The sequence below is a fragment of the Maylandia zebra genome, linkage group LG4, assembly GCF_041146795.1.
Source record: "Maylandia zebra isolate NMK-2024a linkage group LG4, Mzebra_GT3a, whole genome shotgun sequence".
Taxonomy (NCBI): Eukaryota; Metazoa; Chordata; class Actinopteri; order Cichliformes; family Cichlidae; genus Maylandia; species Maylandia zebra.
In genome coordinates, this window is record NC_135170.1 from 34,833,826 (window position 1) to 34,857,315 (window position 23,490).

The 23,490-nt window shown below is 40.8% G+C and overlaps 1 protein-coding gene and 1 long non-coding RNA gene across 3 annotated transcripts in view; both read right to left on the reverse strand.

Annotated features, from left to right (window-relative positions):
• Positions 1-291: 291 nt before the first annotated feature.
• Positions 292-3,639, reverse strand: LOC106674775 (uncharacterized). The gene is made up of 4 exons (XR_001341631.3): positions 2,581-3,639; positions 1,760-1,877; positions 1,481-1,649; positions 292-969 (listed from the first exon to the last, which is right to left on the reverse strand). It is a non-coding gene; the product is annotated as an uncharacterized LOC106674775 (long non-coding RNA).
• Positions 3,640-19,188: 15,549 nt separating this feature from the next.
• The window catches only part of gsg1l (gsg1-like), a 38,752-nt gene continuing 34,450 nt past the window's right edge, over positions 19,189-23,490 (reverse strand). For both annotated transcript variants that reach the window (XM_004556406.5, XM_024802097.2), the window contains one exon: positions 19,189-20,720. In XM_004556406.5, the coding sequence (XP_004556463.3) occupies positions 20,360-20,720 (361 nt within the window). In that variant the 3' untranslated portion in view covers positions 19,189-20,359. The remainder of the gene's footprint in view (positions 20,721-23,490) is intronic.

A 23,490-nucleotide genomic window follows, 5' to 3' on the forward strand; every position in this document is an offset into this window, starting at 1 on the left:
ATATAAATACACTATTTCCTGTATCTTTTACAAGTAATAAATGCTTTTTGTGGATCCATAAACTGCAAAATTAACAGGGAAATATCGTACAAAGAACTAATTTAAAATGGTAGAACTACGGTGAAACTGTGCATATTAAATGGAGCTGCTCTGTAAATTATACATAAAATCTATGCTGAATATTATATGTTTTAATGTAAAATTTTAACCATAACCCAGCAAATTTCTTACTGCTACGCCTACACCCAAACATGCAAAAATACACATGAGAAAACACAAGAGAGGAAAATATCACTTTTGGGAAATTTATTTTGCAGCCACATTAGCAAAATGACAGCAAATGGATCCATTTTTCCAACTAACACAATATGCAAGGCACACAGCAACTACACAATTCAATCAAAATATAGGCTATAAAAGCTGTGGAACATTCCTGCAAAGCAAGAACCATGTTCATGAAACAAGCATTTGTTAGACCCTCCACCAGAAAAAGTTAAATAACCTGTTAAGACTTTAAAACAAAAAACACATATTGTGTCAAAAATGATCATAATCACCGTGCAACGCAACACGCACCCTGCTGTCACCACAACCATGGCCCTGGTCAGAAAACATCAGCAAAACCACGTGGTGAAACAAACCTACACATGTGGTCTAGAAACACTGCAGTAGCAGCATGTTGTTTTTTTTCTTTTCTTATGTAAATAAAGAACATTCCTACAAAGAAAGAACATCTTCATGAATTGGCTTCATGCATTCGACCAGTAAAAGGTTCCAGTACACATTGTGGAACAAAATTAACAAAGTAAAACTAACAGTCCACAGAGAGTCAAGATTTAGGCTTAGCGCCACTCGTGGTCGGCGAGATCCTAAATCAGGGTGAGGACTCGAGGGTTCACACTGAGACGACGCTTTGAGTTTTTGTTCTCTACTTTGGTTCCTTTTTCTGGGTTTATGGAGAAGAAACACCTGTAGAATAACAATCATATAAAAGTTTATTAAGCATTTTTATAATTGATCAGTTAAAATACACATACAAAGTAAGTAAAAATTAAGTATATACATATATATACAGTCATGGCCATGACCACGTTCAAGACAAAGTATAACCAAAATGCTGTGGGGAAGTGAACAATGCATGGTCAAAAGTATTGGCATCCTTCACGAGTGTCTTCTGCAGTGATATGTCACACTTTAGCATTGTTAAAATCCAAAGCAAAGGTTATAGGTAGTCAGACGTCAGTTGACGCTTGGTCTAGCCCTGAGTCTCAGCCAGGCTTGGACCCAGATTCAGACTGTTAATGTATTTAAAAAAACCAAACAAACAAAAAAAACAACAACAAAAAACAGAAAAAACAACTGAAACCGGCTCCAAAGCCGACCGAGACTCAGAGCCAGACCTGGACTCGAACCACATCAAAGCCAGACTCCAGATCCCAGAGTCTCAGTTATAAGAAATAACAAAGCCATATTTGTTCACCTCTGAAGAAACTCTAAAGTGGAAGCCAGCTCAGATGGATAATGGATGTTGAAATTGTAGTAGCTCCCGAACATGAGGCACAGTGCAGAAATGAAGGAGGATATGTTTGTGCTGACGAGGTGCCGATCAACACTCAGCATGTATCTTCTTGAGGAATAGCAGGACTGTCCTGTGAAGAAATTATTTAACAGGTTATATCAATAAACACGGCAGTCACATGACATTCTATAAAAAATGCACTTAAAAAAAAAAAGAGAGAGAGCTATGAAACAGACTTACCACACATGATAATAGTGGGTGTCAGAGGCACTTGCTCCAGTTGTACCTCATCTGCCAGACATGTATCTTCAACACAGAGAAGCATGGACTCCTCCTTCTCTTCAAAGTAGCTGAGTAGCTGTTTAAGGTAAAAGAGACACATGTTTCTGAGATAAGAATGACTATCCTTCTCTGGCATATCACTGGCTGAACTAGCAGATGCCATGGTTTCATGTGTGTTTTCTGAATATTCTGTACTGTCATTTGGGGGCTGAGGACGAGATTCCTTGTACATGTCATCAATACCATCTGGGGAACAAGCTTTATGCTTCCTACACATGTCAGAAGTAAATGATGACTTTTTTGTAAACATATGCTTACAACCACTTACTGGACATGACACAGACCTGCCCCCTGCAATATGATCATTTAAGTGAGACACTAGCTCTTTCACTGTTTGAAAATGGCGGGCACATAATGAAACTGCACATTTTAAATCTGCAACAAGAGCTTTAGGAGTAGCTTGAAGTGCAGGTGCATTGTGCACACGATAAAAATGCCCCTTGAAAGCAGAGTACGTGGTGAATGTTTGGCTGCAATTGGCACCAACACATTTAAAAATACAACAAGGCTCATTCTTATGCACTCTGCAATGTAGTACATAGCCTCTTAATGTGACCAATACCTTTTTACAAAAGACGCAGATGATCATTTTTAGTATTTCTAAAGTTTGCCTGTGCTTTTCAGCTGAACTAGCATGCTAGCGCTAGGTTATGAGCATTGGTCTAAATATCAACTGGTGCTTTTATCTCGAAAAAACGTCGCCAAGATATTGAACTTACCGTGCAGACTTTCTGACGAACAAACACAGATCCTCAAAAAACACTTGAAATCGTATGTTTGTAATTTGTCCTAACAACGTAGTTGCTGAAAGTTCGATGTTTTCTTCTCCCGTCTTCTCTCTCGTGCTGGCTCGTTAGCTATAGTCGTGAACTAGGCGCTCTTCTCCTCCCGCCCTCACGTCATTATCCAATCAGAGACGAGCTTCAGATGCACATTCAAAATTAGGCGCGCTCAGTGCAACTGTGAGTGGCCTGAAGTAGCTTACAGCTCTGTGGAGATGAGGCACCATAGAGATCCTATGGGAGGCACTGTAAGTTTGTTTAGCCTTTAATAATGAGACATTGCTGACCTAACCCAAAAAAGTATTCTAGTCTAAGTATCACATTGCAATTAAAAGAAACATAAAGAATACAAGCATTATGACAGAAGCATTACTTAGTCGTTAAATAATAATTTCTTATTGGTTACCCTACAATAGGCTGCAAATGATTTAAGAAAAAAACATGATGTAAACAATTTTAATTGTATATTTTTATATAGCCTATAAATGGAGAGGCAACCTCTCAGGTTCACAATGACATCTTCTGTGAAAACATTTTTATTAGTCCAATCCATGACTTTGCATCATTTCATGAATCATGTTAAAAGTAGGCCCAGTACATCCATGCAGTTGTAAAGTGACTTACATATACGTCATGTGTTTTTAAGAAAAACTGACTAAAACTGTGATTTTTACAGTATTTGCATGTCAAATTAACATGATTGTTTGGTTATGAGTATTACGGTGTTTCACTGTTTTTATTCACAGTATTTGTAGTTTTAACCAATAAATTTGATTATAATCACACATTCATGTTGTAAATATAACAGGAACATTCTGTTTAAAGGTTTACAATAATTCACTGTGATCGAAACAGGAAAGTTGTGTTTTGGGGTTTACTATACATTTCTGTAGGGGTTTTACATGGTTTTTATGTCAATTTCACTGCCCTTTTTTACAGTGTATTTCCACCCAACAGCATCACTTTCATTGAAGAGACATGCCATACCACACACTTTTACAAGTTTTATAAGCTTGTATGATCTAAGTCTTACCAGGTTTTATTTAAAATTTAAAACACACTCTTTATTGGAAAGGTAACAACCTCTGCTTTCTAAAAATATTCCTAAATGTCACGGACAAAAATAAAACCCATTTATTCTGCTGATGAGCTGCTGGGTCATAAGAAACTATATCTGCTAATTAGCTTCACACAGAGAACAGATGAGGCGTGTTTTGTAGTTTTAATCTGATTTTTTATGTAAATAAGAATAATCTGATTGTGTTTGGAGTGTTAGACTGATACTGGTGTCAGACACAGCGTACACAGCAGTTTGCTTCAAACAGCATTACATAATGTGATGTGAAGCCTGTGTGGATATTCAAATTCCAAATGTCCAGTGGAGAAGGGCCGACCATAATAGGATAAGAAGAGTCCTGCTGACTGTTGACTTGAGCTAATTTGGTTAAAGTTTTCAAAGCGCACAGAAGCCCATCGCCTACAAACACTCTTTAACCTCTCAAACCCAGATTGTGAGAGTAAGTCACTCTTAAGTGACTCTAAAGTGATCCTCCACTCAAAATCCAAGTATCCGAGTATCAATAATGCCCTTCAGCGCTGGCTATAATAAGAACGTCACTAGTACCTCTCCTAATGATCATTTCTTTTATGGCATTGTTGAAACTTTAATATTGGATGCTGTGGAGATCCTAATGTGACCCAATCTTACCATAACCTTTGACAGAAGTTCGGTAAGGGCTTTATTGCTTTATTACTTCTTCTTATGTCCTATTATTGGATTGTCAGTCATCTGTGAAGTACTTTGAAGTTCACCAACCTGCTTGAAAGGTGCTTACAAGTATGATTCATTATTTATCAAAGAGACCATTATGAACATCAACAGGCTCTGTATAATAGCTCACACAGAGTTTATATTAGATATGTGAGGTTTCAAAAACACTTCTCCTCTTAGGCTACGTTCACACTGCAGGTGAAAGCGCATCAAATCCGATTTTTTTGACCCTATGCGACCCATATCCGATCATGGTATGACAGTGTGAACGGCACAAATCCGATATTTTCAAATCCGATCTGGTTCACTTTCATATGTGGCACTGAATCCGATACATATCCGATGTTTCAGAAAGCGACTGCTGTTTGATGGTCAAGTCGCATTAAATCCGTCTTTTACGTCACTGACACAAGACAGACGCTAATTATCAGCACCGGAGAAGACATCGTGAACGCTTTCTGGCCATCCAGTGAAACTATTAGGAAGACAACGTGAACATTTTATTTGTACTGTATAATCTGCAGATTCTGACAGAAATCTACAACTATCCTTTGAAGCAGCGCTCCTCTAAAACAGCAATAAGGATCATTATTAGGTTATTTACATTATTATGTAGATAACAAAATAACTTAAAGCAAAAATTGGGAAACGTAAAGTCCGAAGTCTTTATATTAAGGGCCATCAGTCAAACAATACTGTTTGCTCTGGGTCTAAACAGAGCGTGTCGTGTGTGACGTCTTCTTTTGCGCATGCGGCCGCTTTGAGCGTTCACACTAGAGCGCGTTTGCATTTTATCTGTAGTGTGAACGAGCAGACAAAAAAATCGGATTTGATCAAAAAATCGGAATTGAGCATTAAGACCTGCAGAGTGAACGTAGCCTTATAGTGTGCTGTAAATTGAGAGAACCAATCCCATTTGGATTATGAGTGATAATGCCGTGACCATCCAATCAGACCTACTTTGGGCTGCGACTCTGTGAACGGTCCGACATCTTCCTCCTTGAGATTTGGACAGCCTTAATTTGGAACACCTGCCAGTTTGTCCCGTTCAGCCGCGGCCTGTCTGAGAGCGCAGTTACGTCGGTAATTGCACTCAGATCTGTCTCCTGTCATCATCGTGGTCTGAAAACACTGTGATACTCACCTGGAGGTTCAAAATAGAACTTCTCCAAACCCGTGCTTGATGTCATAGTGGCTATGTCCATCCTTTATGTACAGTCTATAACATGGGTGGAGGAACTCTTGGGCTTGAGGGCCGGTGTTCTGCAGGTTTTAGATGTGTCCTTGATCCAACACAGCTAGTTGAAATGGCTAAATGACCTCGTCAACATGTCCTGAGGTTCTCCAGAGGCCTGCTAATGAACTAATCATTTGATTCAGGTGTGTTGACCCAGGGTGAGATCTAAAACCAGCAGGACACCGGCCCAGGACAGTTCCCCACCCCTGGTCTATAAGACTACCTTTTTGAAGCCTTTGTCATCGTCATCTTGGTATTTGAATAAAAGCTTAGAGCTGTCGAGTTATCAGCTCATGCTAGAAGTGGTTATCTCGGTGGATCTCTGTCTCCTGACAAAGCATGAAACAGTCGCGTAAAAGTAATGTGTGCATAAACTGACATGTTTTACTTTGGTTTTTAACCTTCAGTACGCCACGAGTCTGCAGCACGTCTGTTTTCAAACCACCTCAGAGCTTTAAAAAACAAGGCAGCTGCTGCTGTAGGAGTTTGTAGCTGAATGATTAGAATATGTTAAAGGTTTAAGTATTTATACACGTTTATGCGTTTTGATTAGGTTATTTTTATTTAGCTTGTTATTTAGTCTTATTTTTCTTTTGGTTGTTTAGTTGTTTTTGAGAAGGTAGAAAGGTACAGGACCAGCATGCACTAAAGAATCCATTTTTTTAGCAGTGCAAAGGATGAAATAAACCATAAATTCCCCTGATTTTATTTGAGTTCTTTTTCCTGCATACATTATTTGCTCATCATGCATCAGTGTCCTTTTAAATGGTGGTTTTTCAGTTTGAATGTGAGCAATAGCCACTATAGTTGCAGTTGAACAGTGTTGGTGCCAAACATTGAATGAAAATTAAATAAATCTGTGAACGAGAATCATAAACTGTGAAAGTAAGTGCATCTGTGTGGGACTTGCACTTATCTTTTCTTGTTTTTCTTTCCTACAGCTCAAATAATTGTTTTTTCAGAGATTCTTCTTTAAAGTTTAATACTTGGAAACTTGATTTAGGCAATGGTTTCAAATGTGATCTTTAACTTGAAAAGATTTCAGCAGCTGACGATTTAAAGATGATTTTAGAGGTGGTTGCAGTGACGACAATTCACCATAAGATGTCAGTAAAAGTTCATTTGTGGGGAATCTCCTGAGATGAAGCTGTTTATTTTCCGCACTGCAATCCCTCCGATGGTTATTTGTTTGCTCAGACTACTTTCACCCAAATAATTTATCACGGCACCCTGCAGCTCCGAGGCTGCCCGGTGGGTGATATCTCGGCTCAGCAGTCTCTCCTCTCTCAGGGCTGGAAAACAGATCGCTGTAATATCTGCCCGCCAGCTGTTGCCCGCTCTGTTTGCTGCATGCGCTTCATCACCGCTCTTATGAGACGCAGCTCTCTGAGGGAGTATTACGGTCAGTGGAAACTGATGTTCCTGATATTTACCTGACATTTCACACAGAGCCAGGAGACTCTGGGAGCTGATCTGCTGAAGCCCGGTGTGGGAAACATGTTGCTGAAAATCCAACTTCTTCTCTGTCAGGAGAAACTTCTTTAAAAATACATGAAGCTTTCATAAATTCTTAAATGCTGTAAACAGGATCTGTGGGCGAATCAAATGTTAAACCTTCTTTGTAAATATTTTCTGATGATCTGAATCAATGATGTTTTATTCCCTGATGTCATTTCCTTTCTTTAAACATATTTCCCATAAATACTTAATACTACTATAATAAACCCCATTAAATGATGCAAATAAACATTTGTTACTCCATCTCAGTCCTTTATCCATCCATCCACTTTCTCTTATTTTCTCTTATCCTGACCTGGTCACCTGAGCAAGAATTCCCAGACCTCCCTTTTCTCAGCCACCTTCTCCAGCTTATCCAAGGGAACACCGAAGCGTTCCCAGGCCAGCTGAGAGTTGTAATCTCTTTAGCATGTCCTGGGTGTGCCTCGGGGCCTCCTCCCTGTGGGACATGCCCAAAACGCATCATTTTCAGATGCCCGAAACACCTCAACTGGCTCCTTTTGAGGTGGAGGAATAGCAGCTCTATTTCCACTGCTCATGCTCTTGTTTTTTCGGTGTCTACCCAGAGCTTGTGACCATGGGTGAGGGCAGGGACGTAGATCGACCGATAATTTGACAGCTTAGCTTTTATGCTCAGCTCTCTCTCCTCTCCAGTACCCTGGCGTAGAGAGGAGCCTGAGGAATGTAACCCCCTCCTGTAGTGGGATGGGAACACTACCCCAGTCTGCCAATCCAGAGGCACCGCCCCAGATCTCCGTGTTGTAGAGGCGCGTCAACCAGGACGGCCCTACAACAACCAGAACCTTTAGGAACTCAGGGCGAACCCACCCTCTGTGATGTCACCCATCACTGAGGTAGTTCAACAACTTTCTGACTATCTCACCTTTTATATGAGTCTGGTGTTCCTACTGAAGATTACAGTTGTTAAAACTGCTAAAAGAAAGTATTATATATTCTTACTGTTATATTGTGGTCTGTTTTTATTGGCAGATAAATTCTTGTGATGAAAAAACCATTGCATGTAAAGTTTACATACATTCATCCTGGTGATGTAGTAGCTCATCTAGCTCGTGAGCCATCACCCTGTCCTCCTTTAGTCGGTCACTGTGTGCGGCTTTAAGCAAAGTCTACCTGATCGACACGGCAGGAGAGGCAGGGATTCAGAAACAGCAAAATTACAAGCTGTTAAACCAAAACAAAGCTGAAAGATGCTAAAAATCTTCATCAAGTTCTTTGGCTTATGTCTTCACTGAGCCCTCTCACTTGACATTTAGTCATTTGAGCCACTGCAAATATGAAATTATTGATCTATGCATCTTAAAATGTGACATATTTGCATATTTGGGAAGAAGAAAAAGAACTTTGAGTTCTCCTCAGACCTCCTCCACTGTCGGTGATGCATGCTGTGCTCATGCAGCCTCCAAATGGTGACATAAACCTCTTGTTTGGCACTAAGTGAGGTACAGCACAGTGTCAGTCCTTGGAGGATATCGTACATTAGATGCATATTTCTGTGCTGCCCCTGGGCCTAATGGGGCTTGATGATAGTAATGCTTCATCTCAAGGAGGACCTGCAATTTTAAGTGCGTACAAACAAGCTGACTGCGTGACCTTCTCTGTTAATGACAGCGCAGCATTGCATAAGAGCTTTTAAACACTGCAGCGAGGTTGGATATACATCAGTGGGTGTTGTGTTGTGGGCATAAGTAATACAAATAAATTAGCTGCAGATGAGCTGGAAGTAGGTTATTTGTTTCCATTAGAAACAAGGAGGACTCATAATGAGACAATTTATTTTCAGCGAGGTCTACCCCGGTGATCGATGCCCTGTATTCTCATGAATTCATCTTGGCCTGGACTCAGTCTCACTCTGGGATTTCCAGGGAGTGATCAATATCCTTCCTATTGACAGTGACCTTGTCTGTGAGGTCACCCAGTGGATCTGTGTTTGGACCTCGAGCTTTCACAGAAAACGGATTAGACTGCATGTCTTCTTGGATTTCAGAGTTCAGTTCAGTCCAATTGCTCATCCCTTCCTGTGGCATGAGTCAGGAGACTGAAGTGTTCTCACTGTGGCAATAAACACTGTGAACAACTACCTTCTTCAGACAGCTTCCTCCTTTTGAGATCAGATCAAACAGAGACAAAGGAGGAAACTGGCTTTCAAAGTTTTCATTCAGTGCTGTTGTAATACACTGTTACATAAAAGCTAACATTTTCTAAGCATGTAGGTGCTTTAATACTTGAAATCCAGAGAGCAAGGTGGCACATTTAAGTGTGTAATGAACTAAAGTCCAATATTCAGCCTTTTTTTTAGCTCAGTTTTGGTCTCCACCATCTTCTATCTGCGACTATTTAGCTGCTAACTCCTCCAGCTGTTCATTACCTTACATTTAGCTATGTTGAGCAGGTCGTTTACAGCAGCTTTCTGTGTAAACCGCTGCCCACTGCAGCTGAAAACAAAGACACGAACAGTGAAAAACCCAGGCGATAATTCTTTGGAGCATCACTGTGATTAGCTGCCCTGAGATCTGACGCTGTTGCGTTCACTGTCAGTTGTGGCCACTTTATGTTTAAGTGGTTGGTTAAAGTTATTTAACTGGATTAAATGTTGACCGGGCTGATGTAAAACACATTTAGCTGAAGAGCTTTAGTAACGTTTGAGCCACATCAGCAGTGTTTTACAGTTTGTCTCATCCATCTGAAACTACAGCCGATCAAACATCCCTGAGCAGCGAAGCAGTTTAGTGCAGCTCTGAGATGAATCAGGTGAATCCCAAAAGACATCTGAAAGTCAGAGAACAGCCGCATGTTATGTTCTTTAAAAGTGGGACTAGTTTACAAGCCTGCTACTTATCAACTGTAAAACATCCCACCGGCTGTGTAACCTTTATTGGAGAGGAGGCAGCTGTGTGTCACTTCATTTCCAGCTCAAACTCAGGGACGTGGCTTTGGAAAGCCAGCGCTGTGTCGCTGTGATTTGTGTGGCTCTACAGTTTACTGACCGTGAGGTTTATTTATGTATTTTTTATGCGTGCTCTGGTCTTGTATTACACAAACATGAACGTCATCAATGCTCTTCTCTAACAGAGCAAATGAAGCACTTCAGTGTCAGCATATGCAGGTCTGATCACACAACAGAAGCTTTGTGGCTATTCAGAACATCAGCTTATAATAATTATACTTATTATTTAGAAAAATATTCTCCTCTGTCCACACCTGCTCATCAAACCACAGCAGCAGCAGCAACAACAACAAAACTAAAAACAGGACTCTACAAATCAAGAGGTAACAAAAGGTAGGCGTGCAGGCTTACAAAAACCTCACAACAATAGGCAAAGTGTACTTACTTTAATTTTTATGCAGATAAAAACAACAGAAAATTAATTCCTAAAGATAAAAGTAGCAATTTTTGACCATTAGGGGGCAGAAATGCCACTTTTTACAGCCAGCAGATGGTGACATTTAAACATTTTATTACAACATCCAGTAGATACAGAAGAACACTGTAAGTCCAATATTGACCTTTCTTGGCAGTAAATATTGTTTTCCAGGCACACATGGCAGGTTATAACATCAAACCAAAGTAATCTGGTTTGATCTTATAATCGCGGATAGGTTTATACTGTTAGCAATCTGGGCATGTTGCTTGACAGCTCGTTCAAACTCGATAAACAAGTGTCTGCTGTAGTTAGATCTAGTTTCTACCAACTCCGTCTCATCTCTAAGGCTAGGCATATGTTCTGCATAAGGACCTGGAAAAGCTCATCCACGCCTTTGTGACCTCAAGGCTGGATTACTGCAACTCACTTTATTTTGGTCTTCATTCTGCCCTCCTTCATAGACTGCAGACAGTCCAAAATGCTGCAGCACGCATTCTGACCAGAACTGGGAAGTTTGCCTGTATCACTCCTGTTCTAGCTGACCTGCATTGGCTACCCATAAAATACCGTATCCAATTTAAAATACTGCTGCTCACGTTTAAAATTACCAACAACACAGCACCGAGCTACCTTGAGGAACTCCTTAAATCGTATGTTCCTGCCAGAGCTCTACTCAGATCATCTACTCAGTTACTCCTGGTGCAGCCTAGATCTCGGCTGAAGTCTAGAGGTGACCGGGCGTTTGCCCTGGCTGCACCAGAGTTGTGGAATAACCTTCCGATTGTGATCCGGGCGTCTGATTCCATCCAATCTTTTAAATCACGGTTAAAAACCTATTTGTTTAATCTCGCCTTTCCTGCTTGTTAATGCTCGCACCTGACTTTTAGACTTGCTCTATTTTTTCTTACACATTTTTTTTTAAATGGCTTCTGCTTTTATTATGTTTTTATTTTGATATGCATTTTATATTACCCCTGTGTATTAGTGGCATTGACCTGTGAGTATATTTGATACTTTGCTAAAGCCTTATAATACTCGTGTTACTTCTCTTATGTTAAGCACTTTGGTATACCGCTGGTTTTTAAATGTGCTCTATAAATAAAGTTTGTTGTTGTTGTATACACCTCTGAAATGACTACACCTTGCATCATTTTGCAGATGTGACGTGCTGCATACAGGAATGATTTTGAAGATATCTCATACATCTGTTAGGTCAGTATATCCAGCTGTATGTGTCAAATTATCTTTCAGGATGTTTTAAAGAACTGGGTGGCAGCCAATTGTCTGTGTTGAAAAGCACAAAACACTAAAGTTCTTCTCTGAATCTCGGACCGTTTCACCTTCGGTTCTCCCAGCTGTGAGACATCTGGTGGTAATTCTGATGAGGCACGTCAGCCATCTTGAAAAAAACTGTTTTTATCACCTGTTCAGTATCACCTGTCTTAAATATGCTGAGTCTCAATTTGAAATGGAAATTGTCATACATGCTTATTTTTGTCATGCCTTGATTATTTTCATTTTTCACTGATAAATCCTCCCTGGATCACTTTCAAACGGTCTGCAGTGCTGTTGTAAGGTCCCAGGTGACACTGACGCTGTCTTAAACGCCTTAAGTTTCGGGTTCAGTTTAAGATTTTGGTGATTGCTTTCATGGTCAGGTTTTTTTCTAAATTTCTACAGTGATACAAAACAGTGGGGTCTCTGTGGTCAGCTGATCACTGCTCGTTAGCAGCACCTCGGTCCAGGTTAAGGACTAAGACAAATGAGGCTTTTGAGGAACTCACTCTGACTGGATTTAAGATCTGTGGACTTTGATACCTTTAAAAAAAGCTTAAAGGTACAACTGTCTAATTTTTTAGGTTATTTGATAGAAAAAAACACTTTTGTAGTATTCAGACCTGCAGACTCAAGATATGATATTAATTACTAAGATGCAGCAGATTAGACACATAACCGTCCTGTTTCTGTGTGAGAGTTTATTCACTAGGTGTCAGAGTCCAACAAGTTACATCCACTTCAAAGATAGTTTCACTAACACTGGCTGACAGCCACCAGTGTCAGCTAACAACAGCTAAAAGGGCTCATAGCAACTAACTTTGGCTAACAGCGGCTAACAGAGGCAAAACAGTAGCACTTACCGACATAAAAGTTTAGCATGAGCTCAACAACTCACCTCAGTGTTGCCGTCATTGGACAAAAGTAAGAGGCTTCACTGACTCATCGACACATATCAGACTCGTTTCACAGTAAACAGTGGACTGACAGCCTTCCACAGATAGTGACAAACCTCTGGGGCCGACATAGTCCGGAGTCACTTTGCTATCTGCGTACACTCACTACAGGTGAATGGCGAGAGTATCTCGTTTTAAGTTGATCTAATTCATTGCTAAATGCTAATTTTATTAAAAATATAGTCTGTACAAAACTGTTTACATGAAATCTACTGGCATCTACGAGTGAAACCTTTACACTCTGTTACATTAAGACCCACCTGTACAGGCTCACTTCAATTTAGATTTATTTATTGTTGCATCTTGCAGCACTTTGGGACTTGTGTGTTTCCTTCTTTTGTTTGCTTTCTGTGTTGCCCCAGTTGCTGCTAAAATGCTTGTGTGGACATATTTGGCCTCTTTCAGTTATTTCAGGTTTAATTTTGAAGGTTGTGTCCTCATGCTGCTTTCCATTTTTTTACTTCCTTCCCTTGTTCTTTACTGTCTGCTGTAATTATTATCTGCTTGAGTTCACCTTTCCTGGAGTATATTTAGACTGCGTCCGCGGTGCAGAAACACTTTAATATTTAGATGAATTTCCCATGCGCCATTATATCTGAGTGGACAAAGCAGAAAGGAATTCTTGCTGTGACATTAGTGAATGAATCACCTTCTTTCAGCGCTAGATTAATCTGCTGAACACACCAAAGAGACTGATTGCTGCACACAAACACAAAAACAGCACCAGCCATTCATTTTAATCACAGCTCCATTGTTGAAGTGACGGTTTGGAAATGAAGCGCTTGTCTCCTCCTTATTATTTTCTGCATGTCTCTGAGTGGTGAAGATGTCAGAAACAGGTGATTGCACTGAGCAGTATTGATTACGCCACACTATTGATTATAGAAGTACCTGCTGGTTTCACAGACCGCCTGTTCCAGCAGGCACACCTTTTATTAACAGCTATGTTTGCTGCATTCATGCAATGTTTGGGTGAATGAGACTGGATGTTTTTCTGAGAGTAAAGCTGTGCAGAGTTTAAAAATCTTAATTAGCCAATTTAGTTAATTAGCTGAACCAAACAACCATTTTAAGAAAACAGCTCAGCAGCAGCAGATTCCCACTGAGGAAGAAGAGGAGACACACAGCAGAACAGAAGTTTAATAACTTTCCTTTTATCCAGGAGGCAGATACTAAGCATCCGTAAGACTCCAGCAAATAAAATGCTTCCAAGGTTTTAGACATTTTTAATAAAAAAGTGAGTAAATGTTTAAATATTTGGACTGTGTGGGTAGCTCCATGATTCTATCAGTGTGTCGGTGAGATTATATATCACTGGATGTTTTCCTCTCAGTAATGGTCGCTGGGCAGCCGAGTTGTCAGCAGTTTATTAAATCTAATTTTTTTTAGATGATGCTGCTGTTTGAAATGGCCTATATCTCAAAATACATCATCCAATCATAAAGCCTGATAAGCGACTATGGGTGAAATAAACTTTTGTAAACTTTAGGTGAGGACTGAAGCAGCTACCAATGAGAGTGAAGGATACCCATGATTACAGATGAAAGAATTCAGACAGTTTTTCAACTCTCGGTAATGCTGCAGTGATTATTTGACTCAGGGACCTGCAGCAGTGTTTGGGCCCAGGCACGGCTAATGACGTCAGACTTGAAGACCGGATTGGTGCAGCACACTCTTTATAACCACCCAATGTTTTCACCCATGACAGCCAGAAACCACTCACCAGCCACATTTTTCCCCACAACTTGTGATTCACTAGCTGTGCCCACGTCTTCATTTTAGGGTTAGTCTTAGACTTAGTTCCTCCTACGCCGGGCGGCGCGTCGGGCAGCTAGTGATCTCCATCGATGTCGGTCAGCAGCGACTGCTTCAGCTTCGTCCCAGGCAATGTCGACAGTTCTCAGATCGTCCATGAATGTTCGACGCCATGTGGTCTTTGGTTGGCCTTGCTTTCGCTTGCCAGTGCGTGGACGCCATGTCATGGCAATCTTAGCTGGGCGATGAGGGGGTAGGCGTAAAATATGGCCCGCAAAGCGGAAGTGCCTTTCTGCAACTAATGGGCCTGCTCTTCGTAGGACCTCCTCATTTGTTATTCGGTCCCGGTAGGAAATTCTCAGGATTCGCCGCAGGCCACGTTGTTGAAGCACGTTCAGGTGTTGAATAATTGCACTTGTTGAGCGCCAGGTTTCACTAGCGTAAAGTGCAGTAGGGAAGACGATAGAGTTCAGTAGTCTGATCTTGACCCTGACATTCAGGGAGGTCGAGTTCCAAATAGGCTGGAGACGTCGCAGGACACCAACTGCCTTCCCTACTCTGGCGTCGACATCCCGATCAGAGACCCGGTCATTCGAGATGATGCTGCCAAGATATGTAAAATTCTCCACCTCTTCAGCACGTTGTTGGTTGATCATGACAGGAATGCGGGCATGTGCAGAGCCAACTCGGAGTACCTTGGTTTTTTTGGCGCTGATTCTTAATCCAACTTTCGCCGCCTCCCTCTGCAGGGCCGTGGTCAACCTTTGGAGATCTTCCTGAGTCGAGCCCGGCAGGGCGACGTCATCTGCGAAGTCCAAGTCAGTGAGATTCCGCTCTTCGTGCCAGGGCACACCGATGTCAGCTGGGTCAACTGATCGTCGCATGATGACGTCAATTACCAACAGGGTTTAGGGTTGACAGTGTTTTTTTAGTAGATAAAGGTGAATGGCTTGAACATAAATTGAGGAAAGCCTAGGAGGGTACTGGTGGCGGCTCCCGAGCCTATCACACCCCCCATGTACTACTGAGAAGTGAAGAAGTATCCCAGCATCCTCCTCTGCCACACCAATCTTCTCCATGTCCTCCTTGACTACATCTATGAATCTTCACTCTTTTCCTCCTGTCTGGCAGCTCCATATTCCGTGATGATTTTCTGATATTAGTTCATGTTTTATTCAGTTTGTTCTGAGACCTGGGATTCAGCCCATAAAGTCATGTGACAGAGAACCAGAGCTGCCCTCTAACCGCAGACTTCCGTAGGACCATAAATCTCTTTCTGGCCTTCAGGAATTTCCCCACAGACATCATGACATCACGGTGGCTCTGTCCATCTTCTTTATACAGTCTCTGGATTTTATTGGTATATGTGTAATGTAAAAATCTGATGAAATGACTCAACCAAGATAAGAAAACTGAGAAAAAAACAAATAATCTGTTAGTCACCTGAACAGACGAGAACAGTCACTAACAGTGTAGCGCTGCATGAAGATGCCCAGTGTGTGTTTTATGTAAGCGCATGGATTGGAAACAGCGAGGATTGTTTTGGCTGAGATTTTGGGGCCAACGTAATCCAAACAGAACGTCTAAAGCTGCCTGACTGAAAACGGTCGGTTTGTGGAAGGTCGTGAGTCCTCTGTACACCGGTGTCTGTTAAAAAAAAACATTAGCATTGAATGTATTTACTTAAATATTTATATCATCTTTTAATTAAATATTAAGTACAATGTATCATTTATATTGAATTTGTTTTAAATCAATGAATTTTATCTCCATTGTTTAATTCACTGACTGACATTAAAATCTGTTTTTTAGACCTTCAGCTGTTATAAGTCTTTTAATATCTCTTTACACAGACTGTTCATGTGCACTCTAATGATTCATTCAAGGGAGAAAATTAAATAATATGAGGGCAAATTTACTAATCCGAGTGCATGAAATCCCGAGTTCCAATTTTAAAAACTAATTAGCATTATTACCTGAACTGTTTTGATTTGTTCCGCCACGCCGACCTGCATTTATGGATTTCTCTCCTGCCCACATCTTACAGACGTGTTGATTAGACTCGCTTTGATCCATAACATCTGATGTGATGAATGGACTCTGTGGAGCGTGATGGCCGGCAGACATGCAGAGAGGGAGGATTAGCTGAGCGGGTTAAATCAGGATAAATGGAGTCCCAGAGAGAGAGAGATTATTAACCTCCCAGTCAGACACACGTTGAAGGAAACAGGTAAGGTCTCCACAGCCTTTATCAGCACTTTTTATGTATGGTATGTGTATTATGGGTCAGTTACACTTATTAAAAATAGGACGCTAACTTACTTTGAACTCTGAAAAATCACGGCTGCTTGGTGATTGCACTGAGTAGTTCCACCAACTGATCTGTCTCAGTGGTGATTGGACTGGTCTCCAGCAGCTTTTTGTGGTTTGCACATTGCTGGTTTTTACTGTAAACTGATGGGAGAGCAAACTGCCTCTGGCTCAGCTGTTACTGCTCTGAGATCAGTAACCACCTGCACTTTGTATGTATGGATGATCTGATATCGTCGTGTTGGTGTTGTTCCCAGATCATCATGAAAATGTTGTTCCAGGTTCAACATTGCAAGTGACCAATCACATTGTTGTGACGTTATTATTTGGCGCGCCAAGCCATGTGTGCATTTATGAAATTCCAATGTTGCAAGGACAATATCAGTTCTGCTTACCGTTTATTAAAGGGTTACGGTTAGGGTTAGGGTGAGGGTCCATTGATCGGCGGACAGAGGAGCTTTCTCGCAGCTTAACTGCAGTTTTTTGTTTTACGGCGGTTTTTCCCGAAGTCGCAAAAGTATGACATCACAACATTCTGATTGGTCACTTGCAATGTTGATCCTGGAACAACATTTACTATGTTGATCTGGGAACAACACCAACACGACGATATCAGATCGTGCTGTATGGACACACAGCTAGCATTAGCAGGTAAACGAGCTTCTTGCTAACCACCTTGGCTAACTTTTGTGATGTAGGGAAGATGGAGTTTTAAAAGTTGTTAATAACTCCTTTGATACATTCATTAGTTAGGAAAGCTGTGATGATGATGAAGGACGGTAGCGCTCACCATGTCTATAAAACAGGCAAGTTGAGCGGATGCAGTCTCGGATTAGCATCCGTGCAAATGACTGAATCTAAAATGTTTATCCAGCTGTTTTATCAACACTCTACCTTTAATTTATGGACATTATTCTGCAGAAGAAACATTGTTACCTTTGATATTTTATGCACAATTTTCCAATATTACAGTTTTATGTGTACCGAGGTGTTTTCATCGTGTTTCCTTGCTTCTTTTACCCAGTAGATCTTTATCCATAAAGTGTTTCCTAGTGAAATTTAACATGTTAACATTCAACTGAGAATTTCTTTGGAAAAATAAATGTAATTAGAGTGCATTCATTCACACAAGTAAAATAAAGCACCTTTTTTTTTTAAATCATGTGTATCGAAAAAAGGTGAATGTCGGCAACTCGTGGACTGTTTTGGGGACCAGAAGTTGCCGCATTTGGATCAGATGGTGGAGGACTAATTTATCAGCCTAAAGCCTGGGTTACATGTGCATTACTGCAGTAAAGTTGGAGATTTTAACATATGTATCTGCAAACACTGACTCAAGAAACTGCAGGTCTTCTTCAGTGGCTTCTTTTGTCAGTCCTGGAAGCTGGTGGTTGATGGAGGCAAAGAAATGAAAGAGAAGACTCGACTGAACCCTCAGCGCTCAAGATTTTAGTTTAAACACCAGCCCCACATTCAGCATCAGCAACAGGATGTGGCCTGAACACGACCTGTAAAAGTGCAACGTGTGGTATTTCATTTTAATCTGACTCAGGCCAAAAATAATCATAATCTCTGTTGCTTCCTGTCCTGAGGCCAGCTTTTCTTGATTTCCCACAGTTTCTGTGTTTCTCTCTCGCTAAACTTCGCCTCATCTTTCTGCAGACTACATCAGATAAGAGATACCGAGGCTCACAAAGAAGCATGTCTTGGAGCATGCTTGATCGGTTGGCAGTCTTGCTTGCCCGGGAGATTCTCCAGGGACTGATTTGACCTGGAAAATCGAGAGTTCACATGAGCTACAAAGCCAGTGTGTTAATCTAATAGCATGTCTACTGCAGGCTTGTTCACTACTGGGCCAAATAAATGTGGCTGGGATGATGCAGTTTAATGATTTATCATCTGTTAACGCAGGAAGGAGTGAACTCAAAATATTATGTTTTGCATATTTAGCGTGGCTGTTTCTGCTCATTGGACCCTACTACAGCAGCTTTGCATGACTTAGCCCCGCCCATCATAGATCTGAAACAAACTTTTAAACCAAAAAAAGAAGATTTGAACAACAGGTGGGCGGGGCTTCTGTATTAGGAATACCTCCTCTCTGTCTTCAAAAACCAACAGGTGGTGTCACAGTAACTACGTTCATCTTTATACTGCCTGTGGTGTAAAGTGTGTTCACAGCCCAGCACCCACAACAAAGAAAGTGATAAGAAATCAGTAATTAAGTAACATATTTGTTACATTTTTAAAAAAATGTAACAAATAATGAGTAGTAATTATTCTAAAACTGCATCAGTTGTGTCTGTTGAAAACAATTTTAAGACAAGAAAGTTGTGTAACATATTTGCGTTTTTTAAAATATTTTAATGACTATTTGAATATTTAAAAATCACGACCATCCCAACTGCAAAGCGATCGCACTCCATCGAAGTGAACTCGGGGGACAAACATGCTCGAGCACGTCAGCAGTACAACTCGGTCTGATATGACAAGTAGCATATGTGGCTAATGTTAGCTAAATTAGATATTGATGTTCCTCTACGGTGGCCCTGAGGTGCAAAACACACACATACACACACAAAAATTAACTGTGAATAAATTATCGTTACTGCTGAACAAACCACAAATAACGTTTATACTGTGTATAGTCCAATAACAGGGTATGCAGCTGTTCATACATTTCATAGCAACAGTTTGATAATATTCATTTTTCTTGGATTTTTTTTAAAAAAAAAAAAGTTCCACGAACAGTCATGTTTGACCATCTCCTTCAGGAGGGATGCGGCGTAATCAGAAATCTAGTTTTAAACACAATTACTTTTGATTCTTAATTAATTTGATATAAATGATTAATAAATTATTCATGATGTTTTTTTAATTATTATAATTTTAATGTAATTCTTTAATTCCTCCCAAGAATCTTTTATTTAATAAATAAATAAATAAATATATATTTTTTATTTTATTTTATTTTACATGGATAATATTAAACAGTTGGCGGACACATAATTGTGTTTGCCAGAAAGTCCAAGAAGGATGTTCAAGGGTGTTTGCTGGTAACAAAGAAGAAACCTTAATGAAAACATTCTTGTATTTTCTGAAATACTTCTGTGTTTTGGACTTCAGGGCCACAGTAATTTCCGCTTCTTGCTACAAGGGTCGCTATTCAGCAAAGGCTTTCACCATTTTTCAAAACTGTGACGATGTATTGATGTTAAAATACTACACACAGCACCTCAAAATAAGCAGGAGAACGCCTACTTTCACCCACAGTCTATTTCTCACACTTTACACTGACTTTCACTTCACACACAGCGAGAACATTTGTATTTTCTTTTTGTAATCCATGTTTAATCTGCCTTTTAGTTGTCCTCTTAAAACAGAAAATAAGTTCTGCCTCTGCTTTCAGTTACAGTGGACAAACTAGCGGCCGGGTCCACATGTGAAGGTGCAGTTCACCTCATCGTGTAGCCACGCCCACAACCCAGTCAATCCCCTCATTCCAATGTGTGACTCAGCACTGCTCCTCCCCCAGTGAGTCCGTGTTCTCCCCCAAGTCTATTGAGGCAGACCCCGCTCTCATCTTCCCGCGTCCCGGTCCGGGACCTGGACCGGGGCCCGCACCGGGCCCCCCGACAACAAGCCCGGCTCTGGTGCCGCTGTGGCCGGGGTAGACCTCCACGGTGCTGGAGATGGACTGGAGTGAACGGTCCCGGAAGTAGTGGAAAGCTTCCTGGTCCAGGTAGTTCTGCTCCTCACGCAGGCCCTGCTCGAAGAGCTTCCGCTTGTGTCTGAACTCGATCACAGTCTTGGTGTAGGAGTTGAGGGTGGTGACGGAGGCGGCCATGCAGCAGGTGAAGGATCCCCACGCCATGCTGAGTGGAATAAGAGAGAAGAAATCAATAAGTATGAAATATATCTTTGGAACAATGTAATTAGAATTTTGAAAGCTTGAAAGAAGAAGGCAACAGGACTTATGTAGGTCACATAGATTGGGCCTGTGGTTTTACCCTTAACCTCCAGTGACGGTAACTACCCACACCCCTTTTCAAACCGTGGGTTATGTGACGACTCGCATAGTCAGGAGTGGGCCAACCATCATCTGGACCACATAGACAGAAACAACGCCCACTAGGAGTCGATAGGAACCCTTGACCTTTTGTGTCTAAAGAACCGTCTTGGATGAGAGGTGAAACATCTTCACCTTCTACCAACACAAACTACCATGAACCGAATGACTGAGAACTTGCACACTTATAGATTTTTTTGCTCCTATTTAAAATAAAATAATCTTTCGATTCAGCACAAACAAATAAGGGCATCGTTTGATCATCAAAGCTCAGTCCCCCAGCCTCCAGGTCTGCTGGGGAACACCGATGTGTTCCCAAATCGACCGCGAAATGTAATTCTGAGTTTTTCATCTTCATTCCTTCAAATGTTAGCAGGACGATGATCGATGCTCAGCTACCTCAGAGTGTGTGGTGACTCTGGAGAGCCTAATTTTGAGCAAACAGTGTGGGAAATAAATGCTCTACAGCACAAAAAAAAAAAAACAGGCAGAGGTCTTTAAACACGCTGAGCAAGAAAACCACGAGATAAAACAAAATGACGCATAAAATCCATCACTTTTTATCTTGGGACAACAGGAATCCATAGTGTGATGTAATTTGGATAATACACTATAAACTCAATCACTTTTCCTTCTCTTTTGTAGGATTATGTTTATAACTGAACCATTACTGTTCCTCAGAGGAAGCAGAGAAACTGTTTAAAGGCAAAACCAAATAAACAATATGAAATTACAGCAATAAATCTTCACGTATAGCACCGCAGTGAAGCATATAACAAGTCACCGCAACGTAAAACATATAAATTACCCTCAGTCGATGACACCGTTTCTTTATTTCTTTTGTTTATTGATTACATTTCAGTTTTACACCCGATTACTGTTGGAGCTACAAGCTTATTATAGTCAACGTTTTAGTTCGTTAACATTTAATATTACAGTCTGACAAATCTTTGATATGTTTATTAAGTATAAAATGAATATTTGGCATATGTCCTCCAAACACAGTAATCATTAAAAAGACTAAAACTAACACTGAACTAATAAAAATGAATTTGAAACCTCTGTAGAAACTAACTGAAACTAAATTGAATTTTCACACCAAGCACCAGACGTTTATTTTTAAGCGTTTTAAAAAGACATCGCTTTACATCCAGCTAGCACCTGTCAGTCAAAAAGGCCACGCCCCCAACTTTAAGCCTCAACAATTTTGTTTTTGTTTTGTGTGTGTGTCTGTGTTTGTTTTTTTGTTTTAAATCAGACTGTAAACATGTTTGTTTCGCTGTAGTTGGACATTTTAACATGGGAGTCTATGGGGACTTGCTCCTAAAGCCCCTGCTGGGCACTAGAGGAACTGCAGTTTTTACTGCCTCCCTGAGTTTTGTTTCTCACCAAATCCCTCCTGAGCATGTCTGCTCCGTCAGCCACACACCGTACCTCCACAAGCTCCGCTGCCTTTTCTCAGGGGATTTTTCTTTGTCTTTAAATATGATTCAAATGAAAACCAAAGAACCAGAGGTAGATGTGGTGGGGTTATTAAAAAATATCCAAAATAATTTGGACTATAATGTCTTTAACAACATAAATGAAACAGACTCCTCTTACTGCAAAGCATAAAGAAGATCCTCACAGTAGAGGCGTAACAGGGGTTACGCTCAGTCCTGATGAGTTTGTCTGAACGTGACACAGAGGTTGTTTCCCCGTGAAAAAACACTCGGCCTTTTCTGTGTCTTCAGCACAAACTGTTCTAAAAGCACAGAGCTAGAAAACCTGCCAGCGACCTCCTGCCAGCAGATGAAGAGCTGCTTTGTTTGTGTTTTTTTCCCATCTTCATATTAAGCGTTTTCTCTTATTTCTATAACACTGCTCGTGCTAAAATCAAATTAAGGTTATTGCTTTCAGTGGAGCTTTAAGCAGAAAGTTTGAGTGCACATCAAGCGTCCATCATCGTTTCATTCATCCTGAAGGAGCGTTTTGGCCTTCTGTTCCAGCAGAGGTTAATCCTCCTTTCCACTTTAACGATCCTGAATGGCTCCCTCGTGGTGGTAAATGGAGGCTTTCGCTTAAATGACTAACACTGAAAATCTTTCTATTAACAGGAGCAGGTGTTCTCGTTCCAGGTGTTTCCCTCCTTCTGTCCTGCTTTACTCGTGTTTGGATGAAATCCATGTTTGTGCTTCTTTATTTCTGCTCATCTGTATCACTTATGCACCTCTTTATAAAGGCACAGTCGCTTCTTCTCTCTGTTCAAAAAAGGACTTTGTTGGAACTCAGCAGCTGCAGCTCAGCTTTCAGCAGAGAGCAAAGACAATTATTAACAGCAGCTCCCTGCGTACCTGCAGACCACCTGCTGACAGGCTGCTGCACACCTCCACCAACAGTCATTACAACGAGGTATTTGGAGACGTGATGCGTCTGTCTGTGAACATCTATGTGTCATTTTGTTGAATTCTTACATAAATATGGACTCTGTGGCCTGTCAGACACATTCCATTCTTCATATCAAATATTTGGCAGCCATAACATGAAGAACTTTAACATCTTTGACAGACAGTCATTAAACGTTATTATGGACACAG